The following is a 25048-nucleotide window of genomic DNA, read 5'->3' on the forward strand; positions in this document are numbered from 1 at the left end:
GTCTAGCTCCCTTCTACCTCTTCTCTAATCTTTCAGCGCAGTATCTGCAGAGCGATACTAGCGTGATGGATATCAACATCGTTTTATCGTGATTCGTCGAAGTGCCTCGGATTCGTTGCATTTAATACGCATGGTATTCGAAGTCGTCAATTCAATCATAACATCTTACTTCTTCACTCAGCTCGCTGAACTAGGAATTGAAATTTTGACCTGGCCCGGAGACAGTGACAGGTCCGTCTAGGAATTTGAAGCTCTCCCTAGCTATCTGACAATTCAACTTGGCGGAATTGAATCTCGCCTCGCCAGGTGGGAGAATGACCATGAGGTAAGTGTTGGTGGTGAACTTGCAAGCGAACATGGAGAATCTGGACCCCGCCTTATGCTCCTATGAATATTTGTTAGTGACGATACTCGAGCAACCTGCGAATCAGCACTATAGTGATAGAGGCATAGATAGTGACTCTTGGCAATTCCTACGAATGTCATGGCACACCTTTGGCATACCTTTGGCACATATCACTCAACGCAGTACAAGACAAGACTTACCATCAAAGTGAATTGCTCGGCATTACGAGGAGTGCCGGTAAAGCGACTTATACTCTGCTTGAAATGCTTGAGAATGTTCGAAATACGCTCTTGTCGATCCCCTGTCGGATTATTCTGACCCTCTTCGGATGTCCAGTTAGAGACGACAAGGAAACTAGTTCTCTCGAATAAAAGCAGCTCTTCAGCTTCAATTAATACCCCCAGAGACCCGAGTTGCGACTCGATGACGGACAGATTAGGTACTAGATCGTGAATGATGCTTGCCCATGCCTTATACAGCGACTGATCCCATATCGAGGTCGCAAAGGGTATGAGGTCCAATTCGCCGGTGTATCCGATGCCTTGGATGTATTCGGAGGTCTTCTGCCTAACCAGTCGTACGCGATCCACGAACACGGCTTCCCGGGCATGCGGGGTAATCAAATCCATCTTGTGAATCAGCACGTAGACCTTCGCGGTGGGCGAAAACTGGGTCAGGGCGGAGATGATAGAAACGTAGGTAGCCATGTCACGATCCACATCTCGAGACTCAATGTCAAAGACGTATATGAGAACACCGACATTGGAGAAGACGTGGACACGCTGCTGCGATAAGTAGTTTTCCATAAAAGCTTCTTGACCGCCGCAATCCCAGAGGTTTAATGTCAAGTTCCCTAGGAATTTGACATGTGAGAGGTCGACATCGATTGTCGCACCACTGTCATCGTATAAGCACACATCAGCCTTCCCTCACACCGCCTTCGACTTGCAAATGTCGGATATCAGGATAGAACAAGACTCACAGACGCCGAGTATCTCGCGCGATATAGTTACTAAATATTATACTTCTCATACTCGACTTCCCGGAACCGCTCTTGCCCATGAGAAGAACCTTTTTCTTCTTCGGCTTCTTGACCTCGTTCCGAACGTCGTTCGCCAGGCTTAGGCTGGGCGTCGACGCTTCGAGATCCGCCATGGTATTCGTAATACGAGGTCAAGGACGATGGCTCGCACCCTATCCTATATAATAGATAATATATCGCGGAGGTCCGCCGTGGTCTCGACGCGACGTTGAGGAATTCGTTCAACTCGGCAGGCGCATCATCTCTCTGCCTCGAGAATAAAGCAAGGGCAGTTCCGTGTTTGGTGTTGGGTGTTTGGTGTTCGCGGTCACGGTTCGCAACAAGTCGTTTGAGGTCGTCTGAGGTTGTTTGACTTCCAGTTCGTCCTCTACTTTCTACCCCCGCGTGACAATTCAATGGACCTCGTTAGCGTAGGATGATATTCGATGGTCGTGGAACTATGGCGGGGTGAATTGCTTATGTAGCTCGAATGGAGGGAACTTGCTTTAAGTAAAGATCTTCCTTATAAGCATATGAGATAAGATAGAGATATTGAAATGCAAGGCGCTGACGTCACGTGTCACCTATAGGTGCATATACATTTTAATAGCATTGATAGTCTCAGTTTAGCAATAACGAATACCGATAAGTACATGGCTGAATCGTCTCATACTTCTGTACAACAAAGTTACAAATAACCTCAAGTCTTCGAAAACGTCTACCCATCTATGAAATAATACAAATCTTATCTATCCACACCAGTCTTATAAATTGATAATCCAAGTAGAGAATGAGGCAGTTTCGTTGCTTCTGCTACTCTTCGGTTCACTTACACTAGCTCCTCATCAGGGGTACACGTTCAATATTTACGACATAGTCTTGTGCCATATTCGATGACTTCCCAATCTTCAGTCCCCGGCGTCGAGATGGCGTAGAAGACTCCATTGGGATCCCACTTCTTACGAAGTTCTAATAACTTGGGATATTGCGGACCCCAAAAATTTTCTTGCCACTCAGGCTGAAAGGGGTTCCCCTAGATGAGCGATCAGCATCATATTCGAAGTGGTTTGTTTGTTCTCGTCGATCAATGGCTGACTTACCTCGCTCACATACGCGCACCCATTGGGGCCTGCCTTCTTCAACGCGTCATCTTGAATGTTGGTGAGAACATTTTGAAAGTCCTCTCTTTGAGCCCAAGTTATACCGTCGGGGACGGTGAGGGAAGCGATGATGAAATCGCTCGACTGTCTCATCTTGGGATTAGTTGCGCTGTTCGGGATCGGCATATTTAGGCCGGCATCCCACATATGACCGATGATGACCCCCTGACCTTCCAAGTCTTCGCGTGGAGACAGCACTGTCTTGAAGGCATTGACTATCCCCTCGTTATTCTCTTCGACATCTTGCTGGGTGAACAACCATCCGCCTATGAGTGCTGGTGTCCCGGCAGTCTCGTCTTCAAATAGGTCGATATACAAGTCGTATAGCGTGTCGAAATCCTTACTGGTCGTATCGTAAGGAACACCTTTGGCCTTGAACTCATCGAACATGGGCTGTAGGATAGCCTCCACCTCCGCAGAAGTCTTTCCGACGCCCAAGACTGGCTGTATATGCAGGCGTTGCGGCATGATCTCGAAATAGACGTAAAGACCAGCCGCGACGAACTTGTTGGAATATTTATGGAATGACGTGACTCCATCCCAGAATACGTTTGTGTCATTGGTGAGCGTCGAGTTGATGTTGATGAGAACGCCAGCCGCCTTCTGTACCGGATACGTTTTGAGCGTCACGGAGAGTACGACGGCATATGTCGATGGTCCACCGCCCTTCAACGCCCAGAACAGGTCGGGATTTTCTTCGGAATTTGCTGTTAGGTATTTACCGTCCGCGGTAAGCACGTCAAAGGACAAGGCGCTATCGGCAACCAATCCATACTGTGGTGTCAGAGGACCGTGACCACCACCTTGAACAAGCCCGCCAGCCACTCCGACGGTCTACTAGCAAATTAGCTACAGCTCAGTATGTTGTATGCGCCAACTACTCACCGGACATTCTCCAGTTACCACCGTTACAGGTGGACTCTGAGCATTAGCCTGAGTCAATAATGCCCGCGCCTGGACTCCCGCCTCTATCGTTACAGCACCTCCGTCATAGCCACCAGGACCTTGATATCCTGCGGTGAACTCGACACCTTCCAAGTTGTGTGTGTTGACCACCAATGAGCCCCAACCTGTACTACGTCCAGCAAAGTCGTGACCAGTATTTCGAATGATGAGACGCAAATTATTTTCCCTGGCGAAGTCTACACCCGCCTTGACGTGGTCTCTGCATTGAGCCTCGATCACATACACACCATAGAAGCCAAGGGTGCAAGATTGGGTGGGATCACTCGTTGGTCGACAAGTGTCATTTGCGTAATATGTCCACAATGCCGCGGCTGGTTTATCGACACTGACACGACGTCAACACGATGACTACTTGGGTATATCATACCGGGTGTTACTCACTTCCATTGCTCATTAGACCACATAGCCGTTGCGTTCTCGCAAGCAGCGGCATCGTAAGTTGAGATGGAGCCAAGAGGGCCTTGAAATGTCTAAGGCGACTTCAAATTAGCATTCATTCTCACCGCTCACTCGTCACTAACAGAACCCCCCTCGACATGAACATACATTATGGCAAGGTGCGCCAGGTGGAATGTTCACCGCTAGGGTCCCATTCACCGTTGAGTTCAGGCCGGCCCAAGTGTTCTCGCTCGGCCAGCATTCGTCGCCAAAGTAACACTTGCATCCATACAGGCTACCGTTCCATGTTCGTTCTGTGAGGGCCGGCGATCTTGACTCGACACTACTGATAAGCATCGAAAAGTTCACACCCAAGGTTAGCCAGGACCAAGCCATCGTCACTCGTCACAGATGGTGAGATATGGTAAGCGGATAGGCACTCGAGGCACTCGGGATTTTATCTGGAACCTAACGTCTATTTAAATTTCTTGACTTGACAGCGTCTTGTCGCGTCTGCATCCCACTACCCCGGGTCTTCGGTAGTATCAGTATGACCTAAGGCGGAATGCTTTCATCAGATCAACGATTGGTGAATTTCAGCAACATCTTCCAATAGAGTCGTGCGATTCTCTATCCACTACCAGGAAACCGGGTACATGAATTCGGCATATGTGTAGGCATATTATTGTGCAATCTACCATGCATGCGAATTCTGGGGTATGGGGTCTAGACTGGTTGTCCTATACTCCGTTTGAATATTCTCACCTTGGCGATGATCTGGGGAAACGCTTCCCCGGGTTGGCAATTGGACTAACACTAGGCGAAAAGAATATTATCGTAGTTCACTCGTAAACGGTATCTGCGTAGTCTAGATACTCGGTTACGTACGTCGATCTTACCTGGTTACTGCAGTATTCCCTATAGAAGTTGACTTAGCATCCAGAATCTGATGAACCCTCTTAGTCAACAATGCCAGCCAACCCAATTCCCCTTCTATGCTCCAAACCATGCATACAATTTCTCCATATGTACCTGTTCATCTCGTAAGTGTCTCGGACCTCTCCACATTTGACCCCTCATAAACCCAAGCCTGTGCGTCCCCATTGTAGACTAGATGATCGACGATAGTCCTATTCAGGATTCTCGGCAGCTGTTCTCTTTGCGGGGTTAAGGGTTAGTATCCCTCAACGAGCTCACCACTCTTGTTAAGTATCTAGGATTCCCCATCTAAGATCTAGGGACCACGCGTAGGCGAAGGCTGTCGATTCTTGGTTAAGGGCTCAAGGATCCATAATAATATTTCTGTAGCAACGCAATTCTGGGAATGATACATACTCACGATTGACAGGTTTCTTTGTCGAGTGTTATTCTAGAGATAACAGAACTAAAATTGGCAGGTATTCGAAGGGCATGAGCCCTAGAAACCCTTTGACTACTGCAAGGATTCATTAGCGAGTCGGAATCGGGGTCGGTAAGTGAGTCACATACAGGACATCGAACCACCATGTCCTGAATCACATCTTCCCGGGTCTGAATAGTCTCAAATCGAATCCCAAACAAACCAATTCTTCGTATCAACAAATGATCATAATTTGAGGACATGCTTTAATGAATCATAAACTCCTATATCGGCATTTTACTATAACCGGGATAAAGAACTCATCTTGACAAAGACCAATCATATATCCCCGGTTCTCATCCCATAATACCAACTATAAACTCTCACATATCACTCTCGCTACAAATCAGCATGTCAATCCAAATTCGAAAGGCGACTGAGTCTGATATCCCAGCCATAATAGACACCTATTTCGACGCATTCCGCGACCATCCGCTCACCCTGAGAGCCTTCTTCCCGGGCTCGGAATCTGCGGTGAGATGGTGGTCTGAGTCGATAGGCGCCGATCTACAAGATCCCAACGCTCACTTTCTAATTGTCACCGACTCGGCCTCCGCGGACCCGGAGAGGGTCGTCGCCTTTGGTAAATGGCGCGAGTGGCTTACGTCTACGACTCCTCCGGCACCACCAGCGCCTAAGTGGCCGGAAGGTGCCGATGTCGCGCTTCTGGAGAAGTTCTTTTTGACGATTGAGAAGAAGCACAGGGAGATACTAGAAGATCGGCCACACTTGTATCTAGATATCTTGGGTGTGCGGAAGGAGGTTCAGGGGAAGGGTATAGGGAGTCGGCTAGTGAAGTGGGGGATAGCCAAAGCTGATGAAGCGGGAGTTGAAGCATTCCTTGCTGCTAGTCCAGCTGGAGCTCCTATGTATCAGAAACATGGATTTGAAATACATTCGACGGTACCTATGGGTGAAGGAGGACGCGTGGAAACTTTTATGCTGCGGCCAGCCAAGAAGCCCTAGTCCTGCCATCCAAGCATCATAGTGAGCGTTCTTGAGATGAGAGCAGGTTTAAAGGCATCAAGCGAATGGCGATTAGGTATCAAGCCTATGAGACATTCACGTATATCCATAGTTATACACAAGATCATGGTTTCCTCAAGGAAACTTTATGGTTATGAGAAGATGAAGAGATGTATTAAAGAGAATAAGAATAACTATGAATAACAAAGAAGTCTTCGTTCTGATTAAAACAATATGCTGAAGAAACATTCAAAACCCCACCTAACTCTCAAAACAAGCCGGATATATATCCCGGATACCTACCTCCTACATCTCTACCTACTTACTATTTCCATTCAAAAGAATAGATCTGCACCAGTCAATTTCTGATCCCAGAAAAAGCTAAGCTGGTCATTGATAATGCCGCGAATCTGCGTAAACACCGAATCCGAGAAGAAGTCAACGAAAAGTTCCCAACCGGCGTAAGTCAGCGGGTTATTCTCCATCTTCAGCTGAGTATAAACTCTGTTAGCAATATCAATCACCTCGTCGGATTCGAGACCGCAGGCATATTCGGAGATGATCTGGATAATCGACAGACGGCCAGACGCGTTGTCGTCATCACCTCCTCTTACCTTTTCAAGGGGCTTACCTGCTGAGGAGAGGAACTCGATGTCCTTAGGGATTTGGCTCAATACTTGTCCCTCCCGATGACGAGCGACTGTACATTCGGGACATTTCCCAGAACGGGTGGGCTTTTGGCCTCTCTGCAGCAAATTCAACACGGCGCCGCTTCTTCGCGCCCCCTCAAAGCATAGACACACCGGGTTTCGGTTGAAAGACTGCATCTTTTCCCCCGACAACTTGGTGACAAAATAATTCATAAAGAGTCGTCAAAGGTCTCCGCTGAAACGTGAGCAAACTATCTTGTCACCCAGCTGTCTGACTACACAGAATGACGAATACCCGAAGAATGAGTCTCCGAGTCAATGAATACACTAGAAGTGTGTGGTGAGAGAAGGGAGAATGATTAAAGAAACTCGGGAATCTCCATCCTTATACTAATTGACCATGTGACAATTGTCTTTGTCGTGAGATCAATGGTTCAGACAAAGACACAATAGCTTTGTTAGAAACCTGCTATTGCGGTTCTAGGCACGAACAAAAGCTTAGGTGATGGTGGCTGAGAGCCTTCTAGGGTATATCTAGACAGAATATGAAACAAAACCTAGTTCTTGTAGCCATTGAAGCGAGGTATATGGTTCGAGCGACATAATTCATTATCGTATCTAACAAGCCTCTATTAGACGATATATCATGAGTATCATTGAGCGGAAAGTATGTAAGTAGTCATCCTGTCAAACATCAGAAGCGTTCTTCACAAGTCAACTTAAAACATCCAATAACTTGATGCCACGGGGAACTGCGATCTATTCAGTCTTCGCGGCGATGCAGATGATAATGTATGTGCGAGAGGTATATGGTAGATTTTTGACACGAACTCCCAACCGTTTACCTGAGAGGAAAGTACAGACCGAAAAACTCTTTGAAATCCCGAATGCCTAAGTCCATGTTGAAATCATCGCCAAAGTCGCCAAGCCGGAATTGTCCTAATGGTAACAAGAGTAGCAAGAGCAAAAGTACGTAGGTAATTTGACCTAATCGAATAGAAGTGAAATTTTGCAGAAGAGACAGCGAGAGCGGCATCATGACGCCCGACAACAAAGCGCTCCGAATATGCGCCGTATGGGTATAAGCTGTGTCTAGCAAGATTCGTGATAGCAAGGAAAAATAAGTGTCGTCGGTCAAGTGTGACCAAGGTCGTCAGCATCCACATGAGCTGGGTAATGTAAATCGTTCCGTCCCAAGATCACCAAGTTCAAGATCGTTTTGCAAGTTAGCCGAACCTAGACCTTAGTTCTTTCGTCTCGTCCCCCGGTATTCCTCATAACCTTTTTTTTATCCTGCGATTTTATGTGCATTTTCTTTCTTTTTTGTCTTCCCCGTAAAACGCCTTAGGACTTTTTCATACCTTTTACCTACATGCCTTTCAGCCAATCTTTACCTCATCTAAAGGTGCTTGAGGAACAGGGGCAGCCCCGAGGAGACTTTCTCGCTGTTCCCGCTTTCGCCTGCCTAATCGATCGCACCACTCTTCCGCGCTGACGATGGTGCCGTCAAGAACGCCGGATACTTGAGACATCATGTCGAGGCCTTCCTTAGCAAGGACTAACACTCGTTGAGCACTCTCGCGCGTCTCCTTCTCCTGCGCTTCTCGACTCTCCTCCCCGTCAGTCTCTGCACGGTGCCCATCCCGTTCGCCATCGCCGGCCATGCTTGCGACCCTAAATCTTTGAGGCAAGCTCGTCAGATGACGTCGAACAAGCTCTCGCGCGTTCTCTGGCAGGGAACCGCCTGCGTATCTGCTGACTGTGTTGATAACATCCTGGAGCGTCCTGAGTACGTCCATCCTGAGTTCTGCTATCTTGGCCGCGAGCTGATTCCTATCAGCTTGTTCACCAGTAGACGATGTACCACCCATCGGATGATCGCCCTCGGTTGGTCCGGCTTCAGACTTCTCATACTTCTCCATGGTGGCTTTCAAGGCGTTGATAACGTTACCAATGCGAACATTGGCCCACCGAAGCCAGCTAAGGCAATACTTCAGACTACGTAGGCTTTCCTCGCTCATGGCGATACTTAGACCAGATGTCGACATGATGAGACGTGATTGCCATGGCGCGCTATTCGAGCGCGTCTCGGATGGCGCAAACTGCTCGGCATATGGCGGAGATCGCAGCTCATCGTAAGCAGGCAGTGTATCTACGGTGCTTGCGACCGAGAGTCGACGATCATGTGGGTTGTCGAAGAAAGCTCTCGGAGTCTGCGCGCCAGATGGAGGTTCTGGCGTGGTCTCTTTGAAAGTACCGGACCCGTCAACCCTCCGGCGCTTATTGGAGCCCATGTCAGCAGATTCGATATCGGAACTTTGTGACTTGTGTCTTCTTCCGCCGCCCAAGAACCATCTAACACCACCTTCTACGCCAGTTACGCGGCCAACGGACCCCACCGTGTTTGCGATAGGGATGACATATCCCTCTACATATTCGGCACTCGATTTGAATCTCGGAGAATAGTTCTTGGAGCTAACGTATGCGGATGTAGCTCCCTCGATCGTCGTGGCTAGTAGGGGATGGGATGTAGTCAGTAGCGAAATTAGTGGTTCTGAATGTGACCCGTTCGCCTGTGAACTTGGCGAACCAGGCGTGGGTGCATGCTTGTTCGACGGAGAGGAGATAAAGTCTAACAAATATTTCATGTTAGTACGCTGACCGGTTACTTTGATAGGTGGCTCATGACAAAGAGGCGTCGCTCGACACTCGTCACTCGTCACCTGTAATCAATGACCGGCTATAACTGACCTGCTCTCAGATCGCCCAGGGCCTCAGCAGCCATCCGTACATCTGGATCATCCAGGCTGACGCTACTGGCCCTCCCATCCTGGAAGCGATCCGGCGACGGAGCACTCACGCCGCTGCTACTACTCGTGTCTACGTCCATGCGCAAGGGCGATTCGGCGTTCTGCGCATGACTCGGATTATAATATGCGGTAAGAGGATTAAGACTCGGCCAGTGACTAAGAGGCGGCGGCGCCGGAGGAGAGTATGCTGGCTCTGGAGGGTTAGGCGGGGTGTATAGAGGATTAGATGAAGCTGTTAAAGTGGATAGGGAAGGGAGGTGGGTATTGCTGGGTTTGAGGTCGTCGTAACTCGGCGCATTCAATAACTTGATCGGAGCGAGCTCCGTCTTTGGGGGATCGGGAAACCTTAAGCCTCCGGGATCGTGAGCTTGCGCATAAGATGGTGGAGGATACAATGGAAGTTTAAAGGACCGGTCAAATCGATCGAAAATAACTGCTGTTGGATCGGACGACGGCGATAAGTGTCGGGTATCTGATTGTTGGAGACCGTGCTTCTCGTGAGTCGGCGGCGGGGGAAAAGACATGTGATGCTGCTGTTCCATAATGGCTCGTTCGCGGGATGCGCTTCTACCGAAGACGACGCTGCAGGTAACTAGCGATAGGCCGCAGAGGAAACGCAATAGATAGTGGTCATTTGCGCATTTGCGACAAATTTGATATAGAATCTCGTATCATGTATGCTGAGTGCGCGTGAGATGTCGAAAATCGGTCCCGTTATTGTACAGATGAAACAATCGCTGTCGGTGGGATATGAATGTGATGTGTTGGGTCAACGTCAGGGAATTGCTGACTCGTCAGATCGAATTACCGGATTATTCATGTGAAATACGGGCAAATAATGATTAAAACAGGATAATTACACACGCAATCGACGAATGAGATAGGATGCGTATATCAGGTAACAGTGAACATAAAAATGAAAAGATGTAAATGAATATCACAATAGTTGGTAGAGAGTAGTAGGTACAGTGAGAGAGAGTGAGAATGAGATCGGGTCTGATCAGGTTTCGGTGTGAAGAATGATGATGGAAGGATTCGAGATTCGAAGGGATCGATGTGAGAAACACCAAGTATCAACTGCTAGAATAATCATTATGGGGCCCCGGGGCCACTTTCACAATATGCAGGTGCTTCGTGTGTGGATCGCAGTCCCCAGGTGCTTGAGTGGCAGCTGGAGGTGGGTTCATTCAATGGATTCAATATTGTAGGTAGGTATTGAGGAATGGGGGGAAGGACGAAAAGGTTCCAAGGTCGCTGATGCCCGTGGGAATGGCGGAACATCGAAAGAGCACAGGTTTGCGCATTGGGTTGCAGTTGCAGGCCTCGGGATGAGGGGGGTCTAGGCTGCTGAAAAACCTCCTATCAGCGACGCTACGAGTACAAATTCAGGGTTTCTTAGTGGTATATTTCGACAGGTCAGGCGCTCATCGGTTGCTGCTACCGTGTTCCGCAGGGGAGAGGCAAAGCACGCGGCAGCCGGCAGGGTCTAGGTGGAACCCAGGGGATCTCGCATTCTAAATGGCCAATGTGAGCTTGGCACCGATCTCTATTGGCCAAATCTGTCTAAGAAAACCCCACAACAAGCTTCCCCAAACATTAGCAAGGAAGTACTGTACAGTGCATGTCGTACCGTACAGACACGACGCCAGTTGACCATCGGCTTGTGAAAGCCTTACAAGTTACGGCTCTGCGACTGACGACACGAACCACTTACCGAATCATGGTGGAATTAGGTCCACGTATCGACAGTTGGATCTCTTAAGATGGTCACATGTTTGAAACCTACATGAATGACATGTTCTGGACCTGAGATGAGTTTTACAAGATTCATGGTATAAGTCCCGTACATATGTACATACATCCATGATACTTACGTACTATGATTGATCTTTGCCCATTCTGCCATTGTAACAAGTTGATTGAACAAGCCAAAGGATCAAGGAGGTAAATTCAATGGAATAATCTTGTAAAATATGCCCGGAAACGCACAAGATCAACTGCGGAAGTGAGACGTCTAGTTTCCCGACGGGCACAAGAAGGTACAAGCACGTGTAAATCAGCCCAAGTTATGTGGTCTAAATATGTCGGAGTGATCACATGCAACTAATATATCGTTCTGACCAGTAAGAAGTAAGGTGATTCGTCACTATTGACACTGTGAAAAGAAAAAGAAAAGAAAAAGCATATGATAACGCCCTTTCTTTCATTCACTAGGATCCGAGACGATGCCCATGTGGAAAACCGGCATCGACGGGCAATTACTCTTCCAATCTAACATGTTCTCGATCCCTTTCGCCTGTCCTTGGAAATCTCGTTTTCCGAAATGAGTTTGCGTCAAATAGAGATATCCATATCTCAACTATGTTTTCTATTCCTAGCCTTCTAAAATCGTTCTATGTATGCAGCAAGGAATGTGCCTGTTACGTATCTGGTTCCACTTACAGCTGATCTCAACGTCAGAGCACTATCCTCGGGACCAGCTTAAAAATAGTGAGAGGCGGATGGCGGACTTCAGGTGATAGTTGCCGACTAGGTAAGTGGATAGGCTTGGCAGGTTTGATAGGAAACAACCCGAATTGCCAACGGCTCAAAGGCGGAACGACATTCCGAAGTGACATTTAGGGTCCGGCGTGGCAAACACGGGAATACTAAAATCCAGGAAACCCACGATTCCTAGTCAAACCTGTCAATCACCAGTCTAGACGGGATCCTGGTTACAAGACTGAACAGATTTACGGCCTAGGTACCATGCGTGCAATTGGGGATTGACCTGACTCTTCAAATGATGAAAGGTCTGGAGCCGTCCGTGATTAAACATAATAAAGTTGAAACGTGCGAAAGGAGCCTCATGTCATAATCGCTAGACTTCATGTCAACTCATACCCTAAAACGAATGCGAGTTGAACCATAGGATTCCAGCATAGCCATGAGAGGCTTGACACAATTTCCAACCTCCCCAGAACACACCAAAGACACTGATTAAAACAGTAAGCACAATAGAAATAAAATGTCCGGTCCCTCTGACGCTGCCCAAGCAACAGTATGTTGCCAATACGGCAGATAATACTCGGGCAGCTCTTATGGCACCATATCGATTGAATCCTTCTCCGCGTCTCGAAATCGCAGTCTACATCAACGACGACACGGTAGGAAAACCAACAGAATGCCGGCACCAGTTGTGTGGAAAAATGAGCTGCACTGTCTAATGGACGCGTTGAAGAAGAAAGGAAAAGAGAATTCAAAAAGTTGCGCGCAAAAATTGTTATCATGAAAATTTCAAGTGGGTCTCGGCGATAGGTTCCGCCATAGTCACGTGATAGTACGAAAAAGTTGGAGATTAGCCACATCTTTAAGCTGATGCCTTCCAAGATTAAGAGAAGTGGGGCTAAGAGCAGTGAGGCTGAACGTAGAATGTGGCTTGGCATGATATTCTAGCTTCCAATGGCAACCCGACATCTAGGTGGGGTCCTTTGAAAGCTGTCTGGCATCTTGGAACTTTGGGATTGTGTGCGTATGCGATTTACGGAATAGACATCTTTTGACGACAAACTTCTCCGTTTCATAGGTTTTACGTGCGCGCTACGAATTATGGTTTATTGATGCGTTGTATGACTGAGAACTTCTAAATCCTTTTGTCTGGCCTGAGAGCCAATTGACATCCGTCCGCGACCCCTGAATCTAATCCAGACCGACATCATGGCCTCAGCGGTTTTCTTCCTCGATCTGAAGGGCAAGGTATGACTTTTGCGGCCGTATGTCCATATCGTAACAAGGGAACTAACATTGACAATAGACCCTTCTCGCCCGAAATTATCGCGGTGATATTCCCATGTCGGCTGTCGAGAAATTCCCCATACTCCTTAGCGAAGCCGAAGAAGAGTCCTCCGCCGTACCACCATGTTTCTCTCACGAAGGCATCAACGTGTGTATCTCTGGGTTATCTTGCCCTTCGGCCATGGACACTGACTGCTACTAGTACTTGTATATCCGACACAACAACCTCTATCTCCTTGCTCTAACAAAGCGAAACACGAACGCCGCCGAGATCCTCCTATTCTTACATAAAGTAGTCGAAGTGTTCACCGAGTATTTCAAAGCGCTAGAGGAAGAATCGATTCGCGACAACTTTGTCATCATATACGAATTACTGGACGAGATGATGGACTTCGGCTACCCCCAAACAACCGAGTCCAAGATTCTACAAGAGTACATCACCCAGGAATCCCACAAGCTAGAAGTACAGGCCCGGCCACCTATCGCGGTCACAAATGCTGTCTCGTGGCGGTCCGAAGGCATAAGGTACAGGAAGAACGAAGTATTTTTGGACGTCGTCGAAAGCTTGAATTTGCTAGTCTCGTCGAACGGAAACGTGTTAAGGTCTGAGATCCTGGGTGCGATCAAGATGAAGTGCTATTTATCCGGCATGCCAGAATTGCGACTTGGGTTGAATGACAAGGTCATGTTCGAAACGACTGGGAGGACAACAAGAGGCAAGGCTATCGAGATGGAGGATGTCAAGTTCCACCAATGTGTTCGATTATCACGCTTCGAAAACGACCGTACCATCTCCTTCATCCCACCAGATGGCGAATTTGAGTTGATGAGCTATCGGTTGAACACGCAAGTCAAACCCCTGATTTGGGTCGAGTGCGTGGTCGAAAGCCACTCGGGGTCGCGAATCGAGTACATGCTCAAGGCGAAGGCGCAATTCAAGAGGCGGAGCACTGCTAACAACGTCGAAATCATTGTTCCGGTGCCGGATGACGCCGACTCGCCGCGGTTCCGAACGAATATTGGCAGTGTCCACTACGCCCCTGAACAGAGTGCTATCGTATGGAAGATCAAGCAATTTGGTGGCAGCAAGGAATTCCTCATGCGAGCTGAGCTGGGGCTCCCTAGCGTAAGAGGTGACGACGAACATGGTGGAGGTATGACTGGTGGATTTGGCGGAAGTATGGGCGGTGTCAATGCAGGCAAGGGCGCTAAGAGACCCATTCAAGTGAAGTTTGAGATTCCCTATTTCACAACTAGCGGTATTCAAGTGCGATATTTGAAGATCACAGAACCTAAGGTATGTTATCATCAACGCTGTCGACGTATCAGTTAACGCTAACACTCCATAGTTGCAATACCCATCATTGCCTTGGGTCAGGTACATCACTCAGTCAGGAGACATAGCGGTACGATTACCAGACGCTGTATGAGAGGTCAGTGTTGACCTGTAATGTTCAACGAAAATGTCACTTTTCGATAGGCCTAGAGAAAAGTCTCAGTTAGAGTTGATAAGTCACAACTGATCCGTGGCAACGCCGGGCATGAATATCAAACGAATTTCCGAATCCACGTCGTCCGTATACCCTAGTTTAATTTATGTTCTTTCATCAGATTCAGCTGTGTTCTACAACGGGACCCCAAAGTTGGGATACCCCTGAGATTATGCTTGGCGGCTGATCACAGCTGTTGAGATTCTTGGGATTACTGACTGCAAGGTACGTTCCCCTGGAGACATGAGGTGAGAGTTGATAGTTTATTGAACTTCATGGTTTTCTACTTGTCATTTTCATTTCTCTATTCAGGGACATGCCCCCTAGGTAAGTGGCCATGTTGATCACGACATAGCATCGTAGAGAAGCTCTCATATACGATGACTATCATCCCCCGACCGTCACTCCCTAGAATCATCAAATTCCCTATCCTCAGATTCACATATTTCTCTCATCTTAGACTACAGTCGTCACTGCCAGTACTACCCCTTCAATTCCTTTTCTGTACGCTCCAACCCGTCATTATGCGTCTCATCAATGTCAAGACACTCGAGCTTGGGCTGTTCTACGGGAGCCAAACGCCACGATACGCCATTCTCTCCCACACGTGGGATGGCGATAATGAGGTGACATTCCAAGAGTGGGAACGCCGTACCGACAGCGCTGTCAGACGCAAGAGTGGCTACGCCAAGATCGTGGGGGCTTGCCGCCGCGCCGAGGCTGATGGCCTGCAGTATCTCTGGTGTGACACCAATTGTATCGACAAGAGCAGCTCTGCTGAACTGAGCGAGGCCATCAATAGCATGTTCTCTTGGTATCATGACTCAGCCGTGTGCTACGCGTACCTTGCTGACGTACAGGCGAAGACGGGTACGCTTGCTAAGAGTCGTTGGTTTACCAGGGGTTGGACGCTGCAAGAGTTACTCGCGCCAAGTAGAGTAATCTTCTTCGACCACTGCTGGACGGTGCTTGGAGATAGAAGCATATTGGCAGGTGTGATCTCAGACATCACTAGGGTTCATGTTGGTGCCTTGGAAAATCGTGAGACAATACGGGATTACTCCATTGCCCAGCGCATGTCATGGGCTGCTGATCGTCAAACAAGCCGCTCGGAGGATATCGCGTACTGTCTCCTTGGTATTTTTGATATTAACATGCCATTACTCTATGGCGAAGGCTCCAAGGCATTTACTAGATTACAACTGGAGATTATCAAGATATCTGATGACCAGAGTATCCTTGCATGGGACCTGGAGCCTTCTCAAGCTTCCTTGTTCACAAGTGCTTTAGCACGATCTCCTACTCAATTTCGTTCTTGTGGCTCGATAGTGAGAAATCATGAACCTCAACAGAGCGCCTACTCCATCACAAATCTCGGCATATCCATGAGGCTTGTTCTTATTAAGACTCTCATTGGGGGAATAGTTCTAGTTGGACTAAATTGCGCAAAAGAGCTTTATCGGGTGGCACCTCACCCTAATCTCCCGCACGATGTGAAGCTACGCAAGCATTTTCGGGTTTGGATACCTCTAACGCAATTAAAGCATGATACTTATGGCCGACTACACCATCCGGCATCGAGGGTCTTTCTCGAACAGTCATATCCAACATTTAGTCGTCTGGCGCCCACGAGTTTATTCTTAACTTTAAACGCCTCCCAACCTCAGCTTCAAGAGAACCCGACCAAACCCTTACGGCATCATTCGCCCGATACACCATCAGGTGTGCTTCTCACAGTCGCATCAGGCAACATGACACCTAGATTTGTTTTCAAAGAAGTCTATCCCCTAGGTGACATATCTGTTGTACAGTTGAAAGGTCGTGGCATATCTACTACCTCTCATCTACTCATCGCATGTGATGATCTTTCGGTATTCCTTTCGGTATTCTGGGGCAAGGATGGGTCTCCTCAGGATTGGACATACTCGACGATCTTTGATCCACAGTTAAAGATTAGCAACCAAATGGCTTGCCTGACAGAGTGGAAGTGCCTTTTTGAGACAAATGGTCATAAGAGGTCTTCTTCGTGCTGCAATAATACTGCTTCTATGCATTCTCTTCACAAAAGATTGCAACATACATACGGGAATTCGTTGGATGTTTATGTGAGGGAAGAGAGGGACCCGATGGTCATAATAGGTGATCAACCTCTGATGGATTTGTTTGGTCAACAAGAATTGTTAGTCGACATTATTTTCAGGCAACTTCCAAAGCGTATAAAAGTTGGCTGAGCTCAAGACAACCTAAGTTCGGTCATACAGTATTATCAATAGTAGCAGAGGCAATGGACGTGTTGCGTAGGTACCTACCTAGTCAGAACAACTTATAATTTAGTTAAATACTCAGGCCCGGAAATCTCCATGACTTTTCTTAATGTCTTATTATCTAGGTAAGTAGGTAGATACCCATAATGGAATCTTAGGACTATTCTAGACTCCCATGCTCATTGTAATCTGCAGCGGGTGCCTGTGCCTGTAGCAGGTGTAATATGAATCGTGCGTTATTTCCGGCTATGTTAAGCAAGTCTTGATCGTACATTACATTCGGCGTCGTTTCAAGCGCTTCTTGAAGTGTACTTGCACAGGATTGTTCGCTTTGAACTTGCCATATTTTTTTAGTATCGAGAACTATCACAGAATCTGGCAGCGCCCAATGGCCTCTCAGTAGCTCTAGCGTGGTGCCGATATCGTATCCGACGACAACTATTCTTTGGAATTTAGTCCTCAAAGACTCAAAAATATCGTTGACCGTTGCCCCTATTTGATCTTTTTTGATTGTCCCCCTTTTAGCAAAGGTAAGAGTGTGACTATTGTTTGGCACGCGTTTACTGTCAAGAACGCTTATATCTTCGACTTGCCAATGGTAACAGCTTGTGTAAGAATCCCCTAAGAAATCCGGGCGCCAAGTAGACACTCCAATACCAGTAATTAGACTTTGGTCTAAGTCCTGAGTATCGACAGTGATTGAAATGAAGACGGTGTTTATCCTCCTGGTTTCTCTCCAAAGGACAGCTAGCTTGGTATTATCGTCCGTATGTTGCTTTAGTGCTGGATCTGTCCAATTATCTCCAGATAACTTCCAGTTATCGATCAGTGATCTCATCTTATCACAGAAATATGTGACCGGCCAGATTGGCAATGTGAACATTCTACATATCCAAGTCAACATCTTGGCAATCTGATTAATAGTTGATGAACTTTTAAGTATCGTTTAAAGGTTTTGTATTGGTTATGAAAAAGCTCAAGGAGAGTTCCTGTGGAGCACAGAAAGGATGCACCATCTGTATTAATTAAAAATGTGAGTGAAAGCTATACGCACATAGCCACATGGGGAAATCTTGTTATGGAGTAAAAGGGATTCAGCCATTGTTTGTATTCAAAGAAGGAAGCCTACCTATGCATCTGATGCTTTGTATGGTTTATGGAGGCTCTTCGAGGCCTTATCGAGGTCGATTCAACACTACTATATACCAAGTATGGATGTTATTATCAAACCCATTCAGCATATCATGGTTAACAATATCATCAAGGCTCTTCATTTATATTAGAGTTACAATTGTATGCATCAACATATATTAACCCAGAATAGGGCCATGTTAGAAATATTACGGACTACCTATCATTCACTTAGAGCAAATACAACCGGAATCTGTTTTGTACTCAATGCCAACACTCAATGGGAAATTCTTTGATTTTGAATGACAAAGAATCCTTCCATTCTTTCATTCTTCCATTGGTACATTTTCATGAGCGAAGACACCTTGTAGGATTTCTCGGGATTAGTTCCCAGTATCCCACTGTTTTGCTACCGCAAAAGGAGGACAAAATATTACACATCATGTGTTTAAGTGCCTAGGTATGTATCAAGTTAGCTATAAGTATGAATGAGGTTACTGCAAATCTCCAACACTCGGTAGGGCGACGGAGGAAGACTCGAGGGGAGCGGAGGGCAGGGACCCCCACGTCTTACAAAGGGCATGGCGCTAATAGGCGGCGATTTACCCCGGATAATTAACGATTGGAGGAAAACCCCCACGCTAAACTCCGCAGGGTGCAGCAGGAGCAGCAGGAGCAGCCCCCGCGTTGGATTCTTGGCGAATATTCCCATCTCAGCCGTCCCGAACTGTGGGAAATCTCGCGCAATCTTGTCCCCTACATGTTCCTACATGCGAATACATGTCCCCCTTACCGCTCCCTTACCACTCCCTACCAACCCTACCAACCCTACTCGTTCCTGTTGAAAACTAGCCTGACCCCCATCGACTCCGCTCACGGGTCGTCTTAGTCTGGTTTCCCCTTTCTTCCCCCTTCCCCATTCCCCCTTCGATCCGCGGAAGACGGTTCACGGCGAAGCGCATATGCAGGTCATATCATAACTGAGTGATCGATCTAGGTGCATGCGAAGGTATGGGTGAGCCATGTCGCGGATAAATGGCTTCCCAGCGACAGCCGCCAGGAGGAGCAGGAAGGGTGCGCCACGGAGATTTTCGTGCGACTGGCCCGGTTGCGACAAGATCTATTCTAGGGCCGAGCATCTTCAGAGACATCAACTCAACCGTAAGGCTAGACCCAAGACTCGGGACTCAAGACCTGAGGCCCGAGACCCTAAAGATCCGGGATTGCAGATCACAACTCTCCTAGTTGTCCTTTGTGGGTCTATCTCAATGATATACGTCGATGCTAACATAGTCTCAAGATGACCCCAAGACCATATATACGTGCGATGTGCCGGACTGCACACAGACATTCGTAAGGCCGGACTTGCTAGCACGTCACAAGAAGCGCCATTCGGCTTCCTACATCCCTAGGAACCGTACTAGCAGCTTCAGCATTCCTACGAAGGAGACAGCTCAAGACATTCCTGTGATGCCTTCACCTAGCATGGCCACGAATGTAGCTGGACCACCACGACCAGCAACGTTTCCTCAGCAGCCTGCGAGTGCTCCTCGTAATGCTGCTGTTCTCTTAACATCTGACTCTCCAGTTCAGGCTCAACCTCCACCTTTGCCACCTCCTATAGCGCCCACGCAGCCAAGTCCGCTTGCTCATAACGTACCTTGGACATCTTCTATGGATGCTGTTAACCTTATACGCCAGAAGCCCAGTTTCTACGGCCGTGAACATCCACCGATGCATGAACATTCTACCTTCGTACCGTATCATAACGTACCAGTGCCGGGTGGTGCTGATGAGCTGGACACTCGAGAAAATTTTGGTGTTTGGCTCTTTGATCCTCAGCAGACGTACAGAGACCTAAACTTCGCGAACGTTCCCTTCCTCGAGGGCGGTCTGGAATCACCATTCAATAATAATATCCATTATGACCACGAATCACTCGCTAGCCGATCTCAGCTAGATCTTACGCCCCCACGACACCCCGATATGCCCGACGAGCTTATCTCCGAGTACCGCCGTCAAGAGGTTCTACGTTACGTGCAACTATTCCACCAGAAGCAAAATAGGTTCGATTCGAAGCTAGCAGGTCTTATGCAAGAGGCTGGCGACGATATACCAGGTCTAAGCTTGGAATTCCTACGAGACTGCATGCGACATTACTGGGATTTTGTATCACCAAGGTTACCCATCGTTCACCAGCCAACATTTTCTTCGCCGCAATGTTCTATCTTCCTTCTCCTGGTTATGATCGCTTTGGGAGCTGCTCAGATCTATAGTCGAGAGAAGACGCGCGAACTAGTCGAGTACAAAGCGTTTGCTGACCTCATAATATCGAACGTCCGTTTCGAAATATTAACCGCCGACGACGCATCTCCTCCGGTGGAACTTTGGGTTGCCCAGGCCTTACTCTTGCTAGAGTTCTATGAGAAGATGTACTCATCTAGGAATCTCCACGAGAGGGCGCACGTTTATCATTCCGTGACCCTGACTTTACTTAGACGAGGTAGCCCCTTGATTGGAGGCGCGGGAGCCGAATCGCCTTCCGACGAGCAGAATGGATCAGAGCATCCCGCAACATCAGACGCGAGGACTTGGTGGGTGAAGTGGGCTAGGACGGAATCGATGCATAGAGTCGTCTTTGCTGCGTTCATGATGGATATTGTTCACGCCGCAATGTTCGGGCACGCTGCCGATATGGCCCCTCAGGAAATTCGCCTACCCTTACCTTGTGACGAATCCTTATGGTCTGCGTCGAGTCCGGAGATTGTGCGTCATCACGATTCGAATTTCAGGTTATATGGTGTGAAACCTGTCTCGTTTCTAGACGGATTAAAACGCGCCATTCACGGGAAGGAAGTCCAAACACATGCGTTTGGCCGAATGATCATAATGTGCGGTCTCCTAAGTGTCGGCTGGCATCTTAGACATCGAGATACGCATCTCAAGTGGCTGGAACTAGGATCTGGTTCCTCAGATACCCGAGAAAAATGGTGCAATATGTTGTTGAAAGCATTTGATGATTGGAAGACCAGCTTTGATGCGGCTATTGGCTCAAGTGACCCCGAATCGGACGGCTCTGGACCGCAATCTCATTCGAATGGACTCATCCAAAGTGCATCGGTGCTCTACCACCTCGCCCACATCAGTTTATACATCGACATCGTTGACTGTCAGGTTTATGCGGGAGCGAAACGGTTACTTGGCCGCAAAGTGTCTACGAGAGATTACACTAATGTCGTTAATCGAATGTCGAATTGGTCGAGTCAACTCGCGACGCGCCATGCAATCCTACACGCCTTCAAACTGCTTCATCGGATTCTTGTGGATCCTCGCCAGAAGAAGAATAATGGTTATGTCCATAATCCCGCGGATGTGTTTGGAATGCAATATTCGTGCCGTCGCGACCCCGATCCCCATCGACCATGGATTATGTACTATGCGACATTGAGTATCTGGTCTTATGTACGAGCACGAACCCAGTCAAGGGACCAATCGAATACACTTCGACCACTCCCGCAACAATTGCAGGGCAATTCTACCGGGATTTTCGATTACCTATCTAAAATCACGAAGCTTTCAGAGCTTGATGCCACCACACCAGCGAATCTCCAGGATGGATTGCCCAATCTGCTTGATGCAATAGGGACTCTTACATCCGAGTCACCCTCGGAGTTGCTTAAAGAAGCGTGTGGTCGACTAGATATGTGCAAGCATATGCTTTACCACGGAGAGGCTTGAAGTAGATCTCTATCGAGCATGTCTGTCGAGGCCTAATTTTTATCTAGCATGCGGCATGGATTTCAATGGGCATGGAAAAGTGCGTTATTGGTGGAACGAGTCATGCGGAATGAGTCTTCATTACTATTACTACCTAGGCACCTACCTAGTTTCTACATCTCGTCACTAATTACTCCAGAAGACCGGCTTGAAAATAGTCAGGTCAGCTGTGTGCTTACATTGGGGCATTGGAGTTTTCTCATCTGAGGCTTATCTTACCCGAAAACGATGAGTGGTTCGATACTCGGCTCGTTGACAAAGGTGCATCAGGCGAGTGAGGCGCTCGATATTGTACAACACGGAGCAGCGGTTTTTTGATCACATATAGAGGGTTTATGAGCGCTTGGTAGACGCGTATCTATTACTACATTAATGATAACGAGATTAGGACTATCATTTGAGTTACACCTTACCTTGTTTCTCTCTGCATGCAGTGCATGGCCCGAAGGTCAGGTGTTCTGTGCCGAACCCTTGCATTTATCAACGCCACATCCCATCAAGATCGAGAAGCACGACCTAGCAACTCACCTTAGTCTATCGACGCCACGATGCCACCATATAAGCTTTCTCCAAATATCACGCCAAATCTTACGCGGTATTTAAAACTCCGGCACGTAGCCGGCGCCATATGCGGCTAGCAACGCACACCGCTTCTTCTCCACCAGATCCAGCAGATACTTAGCGAATTCTGCCACGCGCTCTTCATCCGTCAGCGTGGGCTGTTCTGACGCAGAACTATCATCATGGTCGTTGCGGTATGCGTCGAGCTCTCGACATCCCTCTAGGAGGGAATCGTACACGCAATCCGGACATTGGGACGGGATCGGGACGGTCTCAATTTCGACTTCAACGCTATCGTCGGTCCCGAGGGTCTGGTGGTGTGTGTCTAGGCTGTGTAAGCAGGCGTACGCCTCGCGTGTGACGAGGGTGGGCATGATGATCGTATGTGCGGGATGCGAGGCGTCGGGTTGGGCTTGGCGTTATGTGTATGATTGTGTAATCGTGGGGAAATGTAGAGGGTTAGACATAAAGTTGGGGATTCGACAACAAAGTATTGTATTTTTGGAATATTATATGGGGGTTGCATCATCTCGATAGCTTTGATCCCGATTCGTGAATCCCTTTGTCTGTTGTTTACGAATGCTTGATGCTGAAAACAGATTCGGCGAGGCCGTGAATTTTTCTTTGTTCTCAATGTCGATTGTTGCTCGGCATGTAAACCTCATGTTACGCTTTTACGCTAGCTACAGCTTCTTTTTTGCAATCCAGAGAATGCCACACGAGGTCCTTTAGCATGGTGTAAGGCACTTCACGCCCATCTCAGGGGTAACTAGTAGGAGTCTTTATTTTCGAAGGAAGCTTATCCTACCTCTGACACGTAACACTGTGGGATATCTCAATGATATCTGGTAATTGCGATCGGAAACCCAACTAGAGTAGAGTTGCGTTCCGTAGGGGCCCTGGACGTATGCCAATCATCAACAAGTTAGGGACAGACCGACAATTTGTCTTCGTCAGGCAAAAGTACGGTGAATAGGCAAACTAGGGGCTACTTTGTTGGTTGTATATGGCTTCATAAATAAACTTGAGGTTTTATGTGGTTTGGTGTAAGGGAGAGGTCTCTCTGGGTAGACTAACGTCTCCAAGGGGACGACTCAAGGTGGACTGCAGAGTAATTAATCATTGACACTCTTGTAAGGGAGCTACTTAGCCACAATGAAGTTGCAAGCCCTGGTTTCGTTGGCATCTTCAGGTATCATCGCAGACAGGTTAGTTACAGTCATAGAAGGTAGGGTTACTCGACAACTCGATGTTGGAGATTGTTGCTTTGCACCGAGACAGAAACCCAATCTGAGAATTAACTCCTGAAATCGTCCCTATTCACTTGGGTGCCCAGGTAGGAGGTAGACTTGCTCATAACGAGGTAGTCCTTTATGTTATTAGTGAAGCGAGATCTACGTAGGAGTCGTCTTCAAATTTTAGGCACTCGGCGCATACCCGTAGTATGTCTTCAGAGAAAACTTCCTTCCTATCCATCTAGTAATATACTCCTATATTCGTTTACTCCATGTATGTAGTTGTTGTATTTAGTCATCAAGCGATGAAGAAAAGGGGGAATTGGAGAAGCGTGATTGGCTGAGGCCGCCAGTCAGCGCAACGGTTTCAGAAGAGTCCCCACGATATCCCCAATGACACAATTTCCAAACAAACGAAGTTTCCGACTTTCCATCGTCTCCTTCCTATTTGCCTCTCCCCATAATGCGAATCATCTTCGCTCCGACTTGCTTAGGCAGTAATAAAGTTTCTAATATGATCGACGATAATATGCGGTAACGATGTGGATCAAACCAATGATCCGATCAACACTCGCATTGATTTTCTGTCAGTCTGTCAGTCTCGAAACTTCAATGCCAAACGTTTTGCCACGCGCTATTGGGACGAACAGGAGGAACGAAGTCCGCTGTCAATATCTTCATCCGATGCTTGAAGAACGCCTTGTGAACTAAGTGGCTCGTACGTTGGATTTCTTGCGAGGATGTCGTCTCGGGATTTATTGCTCGGACCGAACTCCCCCTTATTGGAAGAATTCATTATGGGTGCTCTAGTCCTCCTAATGACTATCAAACAATATTCGCATTTCCATCTGTCCTAATAACTTAAAACTAAAGAGTGAGATAGGATCTGTCATCCGATGGCTCTTGATGATAATCCATTCTGTTTTGCTTTGAATGATCCTATCGTGATCCTTGATTGATGCGAGGGGTTTACAGATTATCATAGTAATATGCTAAGACTTGATGTTGTCAACCTGGAAACGCTAGAAAGAAAGGGTTACTGAGTCTATATTGCGACAACTATCTATAGAATACCCCTACATAAAAGTTTCTATCCATAGCTCTCCCTAGAAAGCGCCTT

The 25048-nt window shown here is 47.6% G+C and overlaps 12 protein-coding genes across 12 annotated transcripts; 5 read left to right on the top strand and 7 right to left on the bottom strand.

Annotated features, from left to right (window-relative positions):
* Nucleotides 1–98: 98 nt before the first annotated feature.
* Nucleotides 99–1888, bottom strand: F4807DRAFT_215831 (Gtr1/RagA G protein conserved region-domain-containing protein). Its single transcript, XM_047993981.1, has 3 exons — nt 1329–1888; nt 547–1243; nt 99–385 (listed from the first exon to the last, which is right to left on the bottom strand). The coding sequence occupies exons 1-3, from the start codon at nt 1499–1501 to the stop codon at nt 191–193; spliced, it is 1065 nt and encodes a 354-aa protein (XP_047851326.1). The 5' UTR covers nt 1502–1888; the 3' UTR covers nt 99–190.
* Nucleotides 1884–4944, bottom strand: F4807DRAFT_215809 (FAD-binding domain-containing protein). The gene is made up of 5 exons (XM_047993979.1): nt 4040–4944; nt 3875–3963; nt 3413–3818; nt 2468–3361; nt 1884–2400 (listed from the first exon to the last, which is right to left on the bottom strand). The coding sequence occupies exons 1-5, from the start codon at nt 4265–4267 to the stop codon at nt 2227–2229; spliced, it is 1791 nt and encodes a 596-aa protein (XP_047851327.1). The 5' UTR covers nt 4268–4944; the 3' UTR covers nt 1884–2226.
* F4807DRAFT_215808 (acyl-CoA N-acyltransferase) lies at nt 4945–6471 on the top strand. The gene has a single exon (XM_047993978.1). It carries the CDS (start codon nt 5622–5624, stop codon nt 6234–6236), a length of 615 nt encoding a protein of 204 aa, XP_047851328.1. The 5' UTR covers nt 4945–5621; the 3' UTR covers nt 6237–6471.
* A 22-nt stretch (nt 6472–6493) lies between these two features.
* Nucleotides 6494–7471, bottom strand: F4807DRAFT_437353 (uncharacterized protein). The gene has a single exon (XM_047999022.1). The coding sequence runs from the start codon at nt 7097–7099 to the stop codon at nt 6572–6574; it is 528 nt and encodes a 175-aa protein (XP_047851329.1). The 5' UTR covers nt 7100–7471; the 3' UTR covers nt 6494–6571.
* A 687-nt stretch (nt 7472–8158) lies between these two features.
* On the bottom strand, nt 8159–10513 carry F4807DRAFT_215953 (transcription factor Opi1-domain-containing protein). Its single transcript, XM_047993983.1, has 2 exons — nt 9638–10513; nt 8159–9518 (listed from the first exon to the last, which is right to left on the bottom strand). Exons 1-2 carry the CDS (start codon nt 10236–10238, stop codon nt 8266–8268), a joined length of 1854 nt encoding a protein of 617 aa, XP_047851330.1. The 5' UTR covers nt 10239–10513; the 3' UTR covers nt 8159–8265.
* A 1376-nt stretch (nt 10514–11889) lies between these two features.
* F4807DRAFT_437355 (uncharacterized protein) lies at nt 11890–13182 on the bottom strand (the record flags this gene model as incomplete). The annotated part of the gene is made up of 1 exon (XM_047999023.1): nt 11890–13182. A coding segment is annotated over exon 1 (553 nt), but the record flags the coding sequence as incomplete, so codon positions are not given.
* A 75-nt stretch (nt 13183–13257) lies between these two features.
* Nucleotides 13258–15120, top strand: F4807DRAFT_215984 (Mu homology domain-containing protein). Its single transcript, XM_047993984.1, has 4 exons — nt 13258–13431; nt 13490–13618; nt 13673–14767; nt 14820–15120. Exons 1-4 carry the CDS (start codon nt 13393–13395, stop codon nt 14898–14900), a joined length of 1344 nt encoding a protein of 447 aa, XP_047851332.1. The 5' UTR covers nt 13258–13392; the 3' UTR covers nt 14901–15120.
* A 364-nt stretch (nt 15121–15484) lies between these two features.
* On the top strand, nt 15485–17191 carry F4807DRAFT_463216 (HET-domain-containing protein; the record flags this gene model as incomplete). Its single annotated transcript, XM_048001942.1, has 1 exon — nt 15485–17191. One exon carries the CDS (start codon nt 15485–15487, stop codon nt 17189–17191), a length of 1707 nt encoding a protein of 568 aa, XP_047851333.1.
* A 426-nt stretch (nt 17192–17617) lies between these two features.
* F4807DRAFT_437359 (uncharacterized protein) lies at nt 17618–18281 on the bottom strand (the record flags this gene model as incomplete). Its single annotated transcript, XM_047999024.1, has 1 exon — nt 17618–18281. A coding segment is annotated over exon 1 (474 nt), but the record flags the coding sequence as incomplete, so codon positions are not given.
* On the top strand, nt 18275–18852 carry F4807DRAFT_437360 (uncharacterized protein). Its single transcript, XM_047999025.1, has one exon. It carries the CDS (start codon nt 18287–18289, stop codon nt 18536–18538), a length of 252 nt encoding a protein of 83 aa, XP_047851335.1. The 5' UTR covers nt 18275–18286; the 3' UTR covers nt 18539–18852.
* A 258-nt stretch (nt 18853–19110) lies between these two features.
* Nucleotides 19111–22412, top strand: F4807DRAFT_216020 (uncharacterized protein). The gene is made up of 2 exons (XM_047993985.1): nt 19111–19516; nt 19656–22412. Exons 1-2 carry the CDS (start codon nt 19378–19380, stop codon nt 22091–22093), a joined length of 2577 nt encoding a protein of 858 aa, XP_047851336.1. The 5' UTR covers nt 19111–19377; the 3' UTR covers nt 22094–22412.
* Nucleotides 22413–22731: 319 nt separating this feature from the next.
* Nucleotides 22732–23067, bottom strand: F4807DRAFT_463218 (uncharacterized protein; the record flags this gene model as incomplete). The annotated part of the gene is made up of 1 exon (XM_048001943.1): nt 22732–23067. One exon carries the CDS (start codon nt 23065–23067, stop codon nt 22732–22734), a length of 336 nt encoding a protein of 111 aa, XP_047851337.1.
* Nucleotides 23068–25048: the final 1981 nt, after the last annotated feature.

This window comes from Annulohypoxylon truncatum (assembly GCF_022578515.1).
Source record: "Annulohypoxylon truncatum strain CBS 140777 unplaced genomic scaffold F4807scaffold_31, whole genome shotgun sequence".
NCBI lineage: Eukaryota > Fungi > Ascomycota > Sordariomycetes > Xylariales > Hypoxylaceae > Annulohypoxylon > Annulohypoxylon truncatum.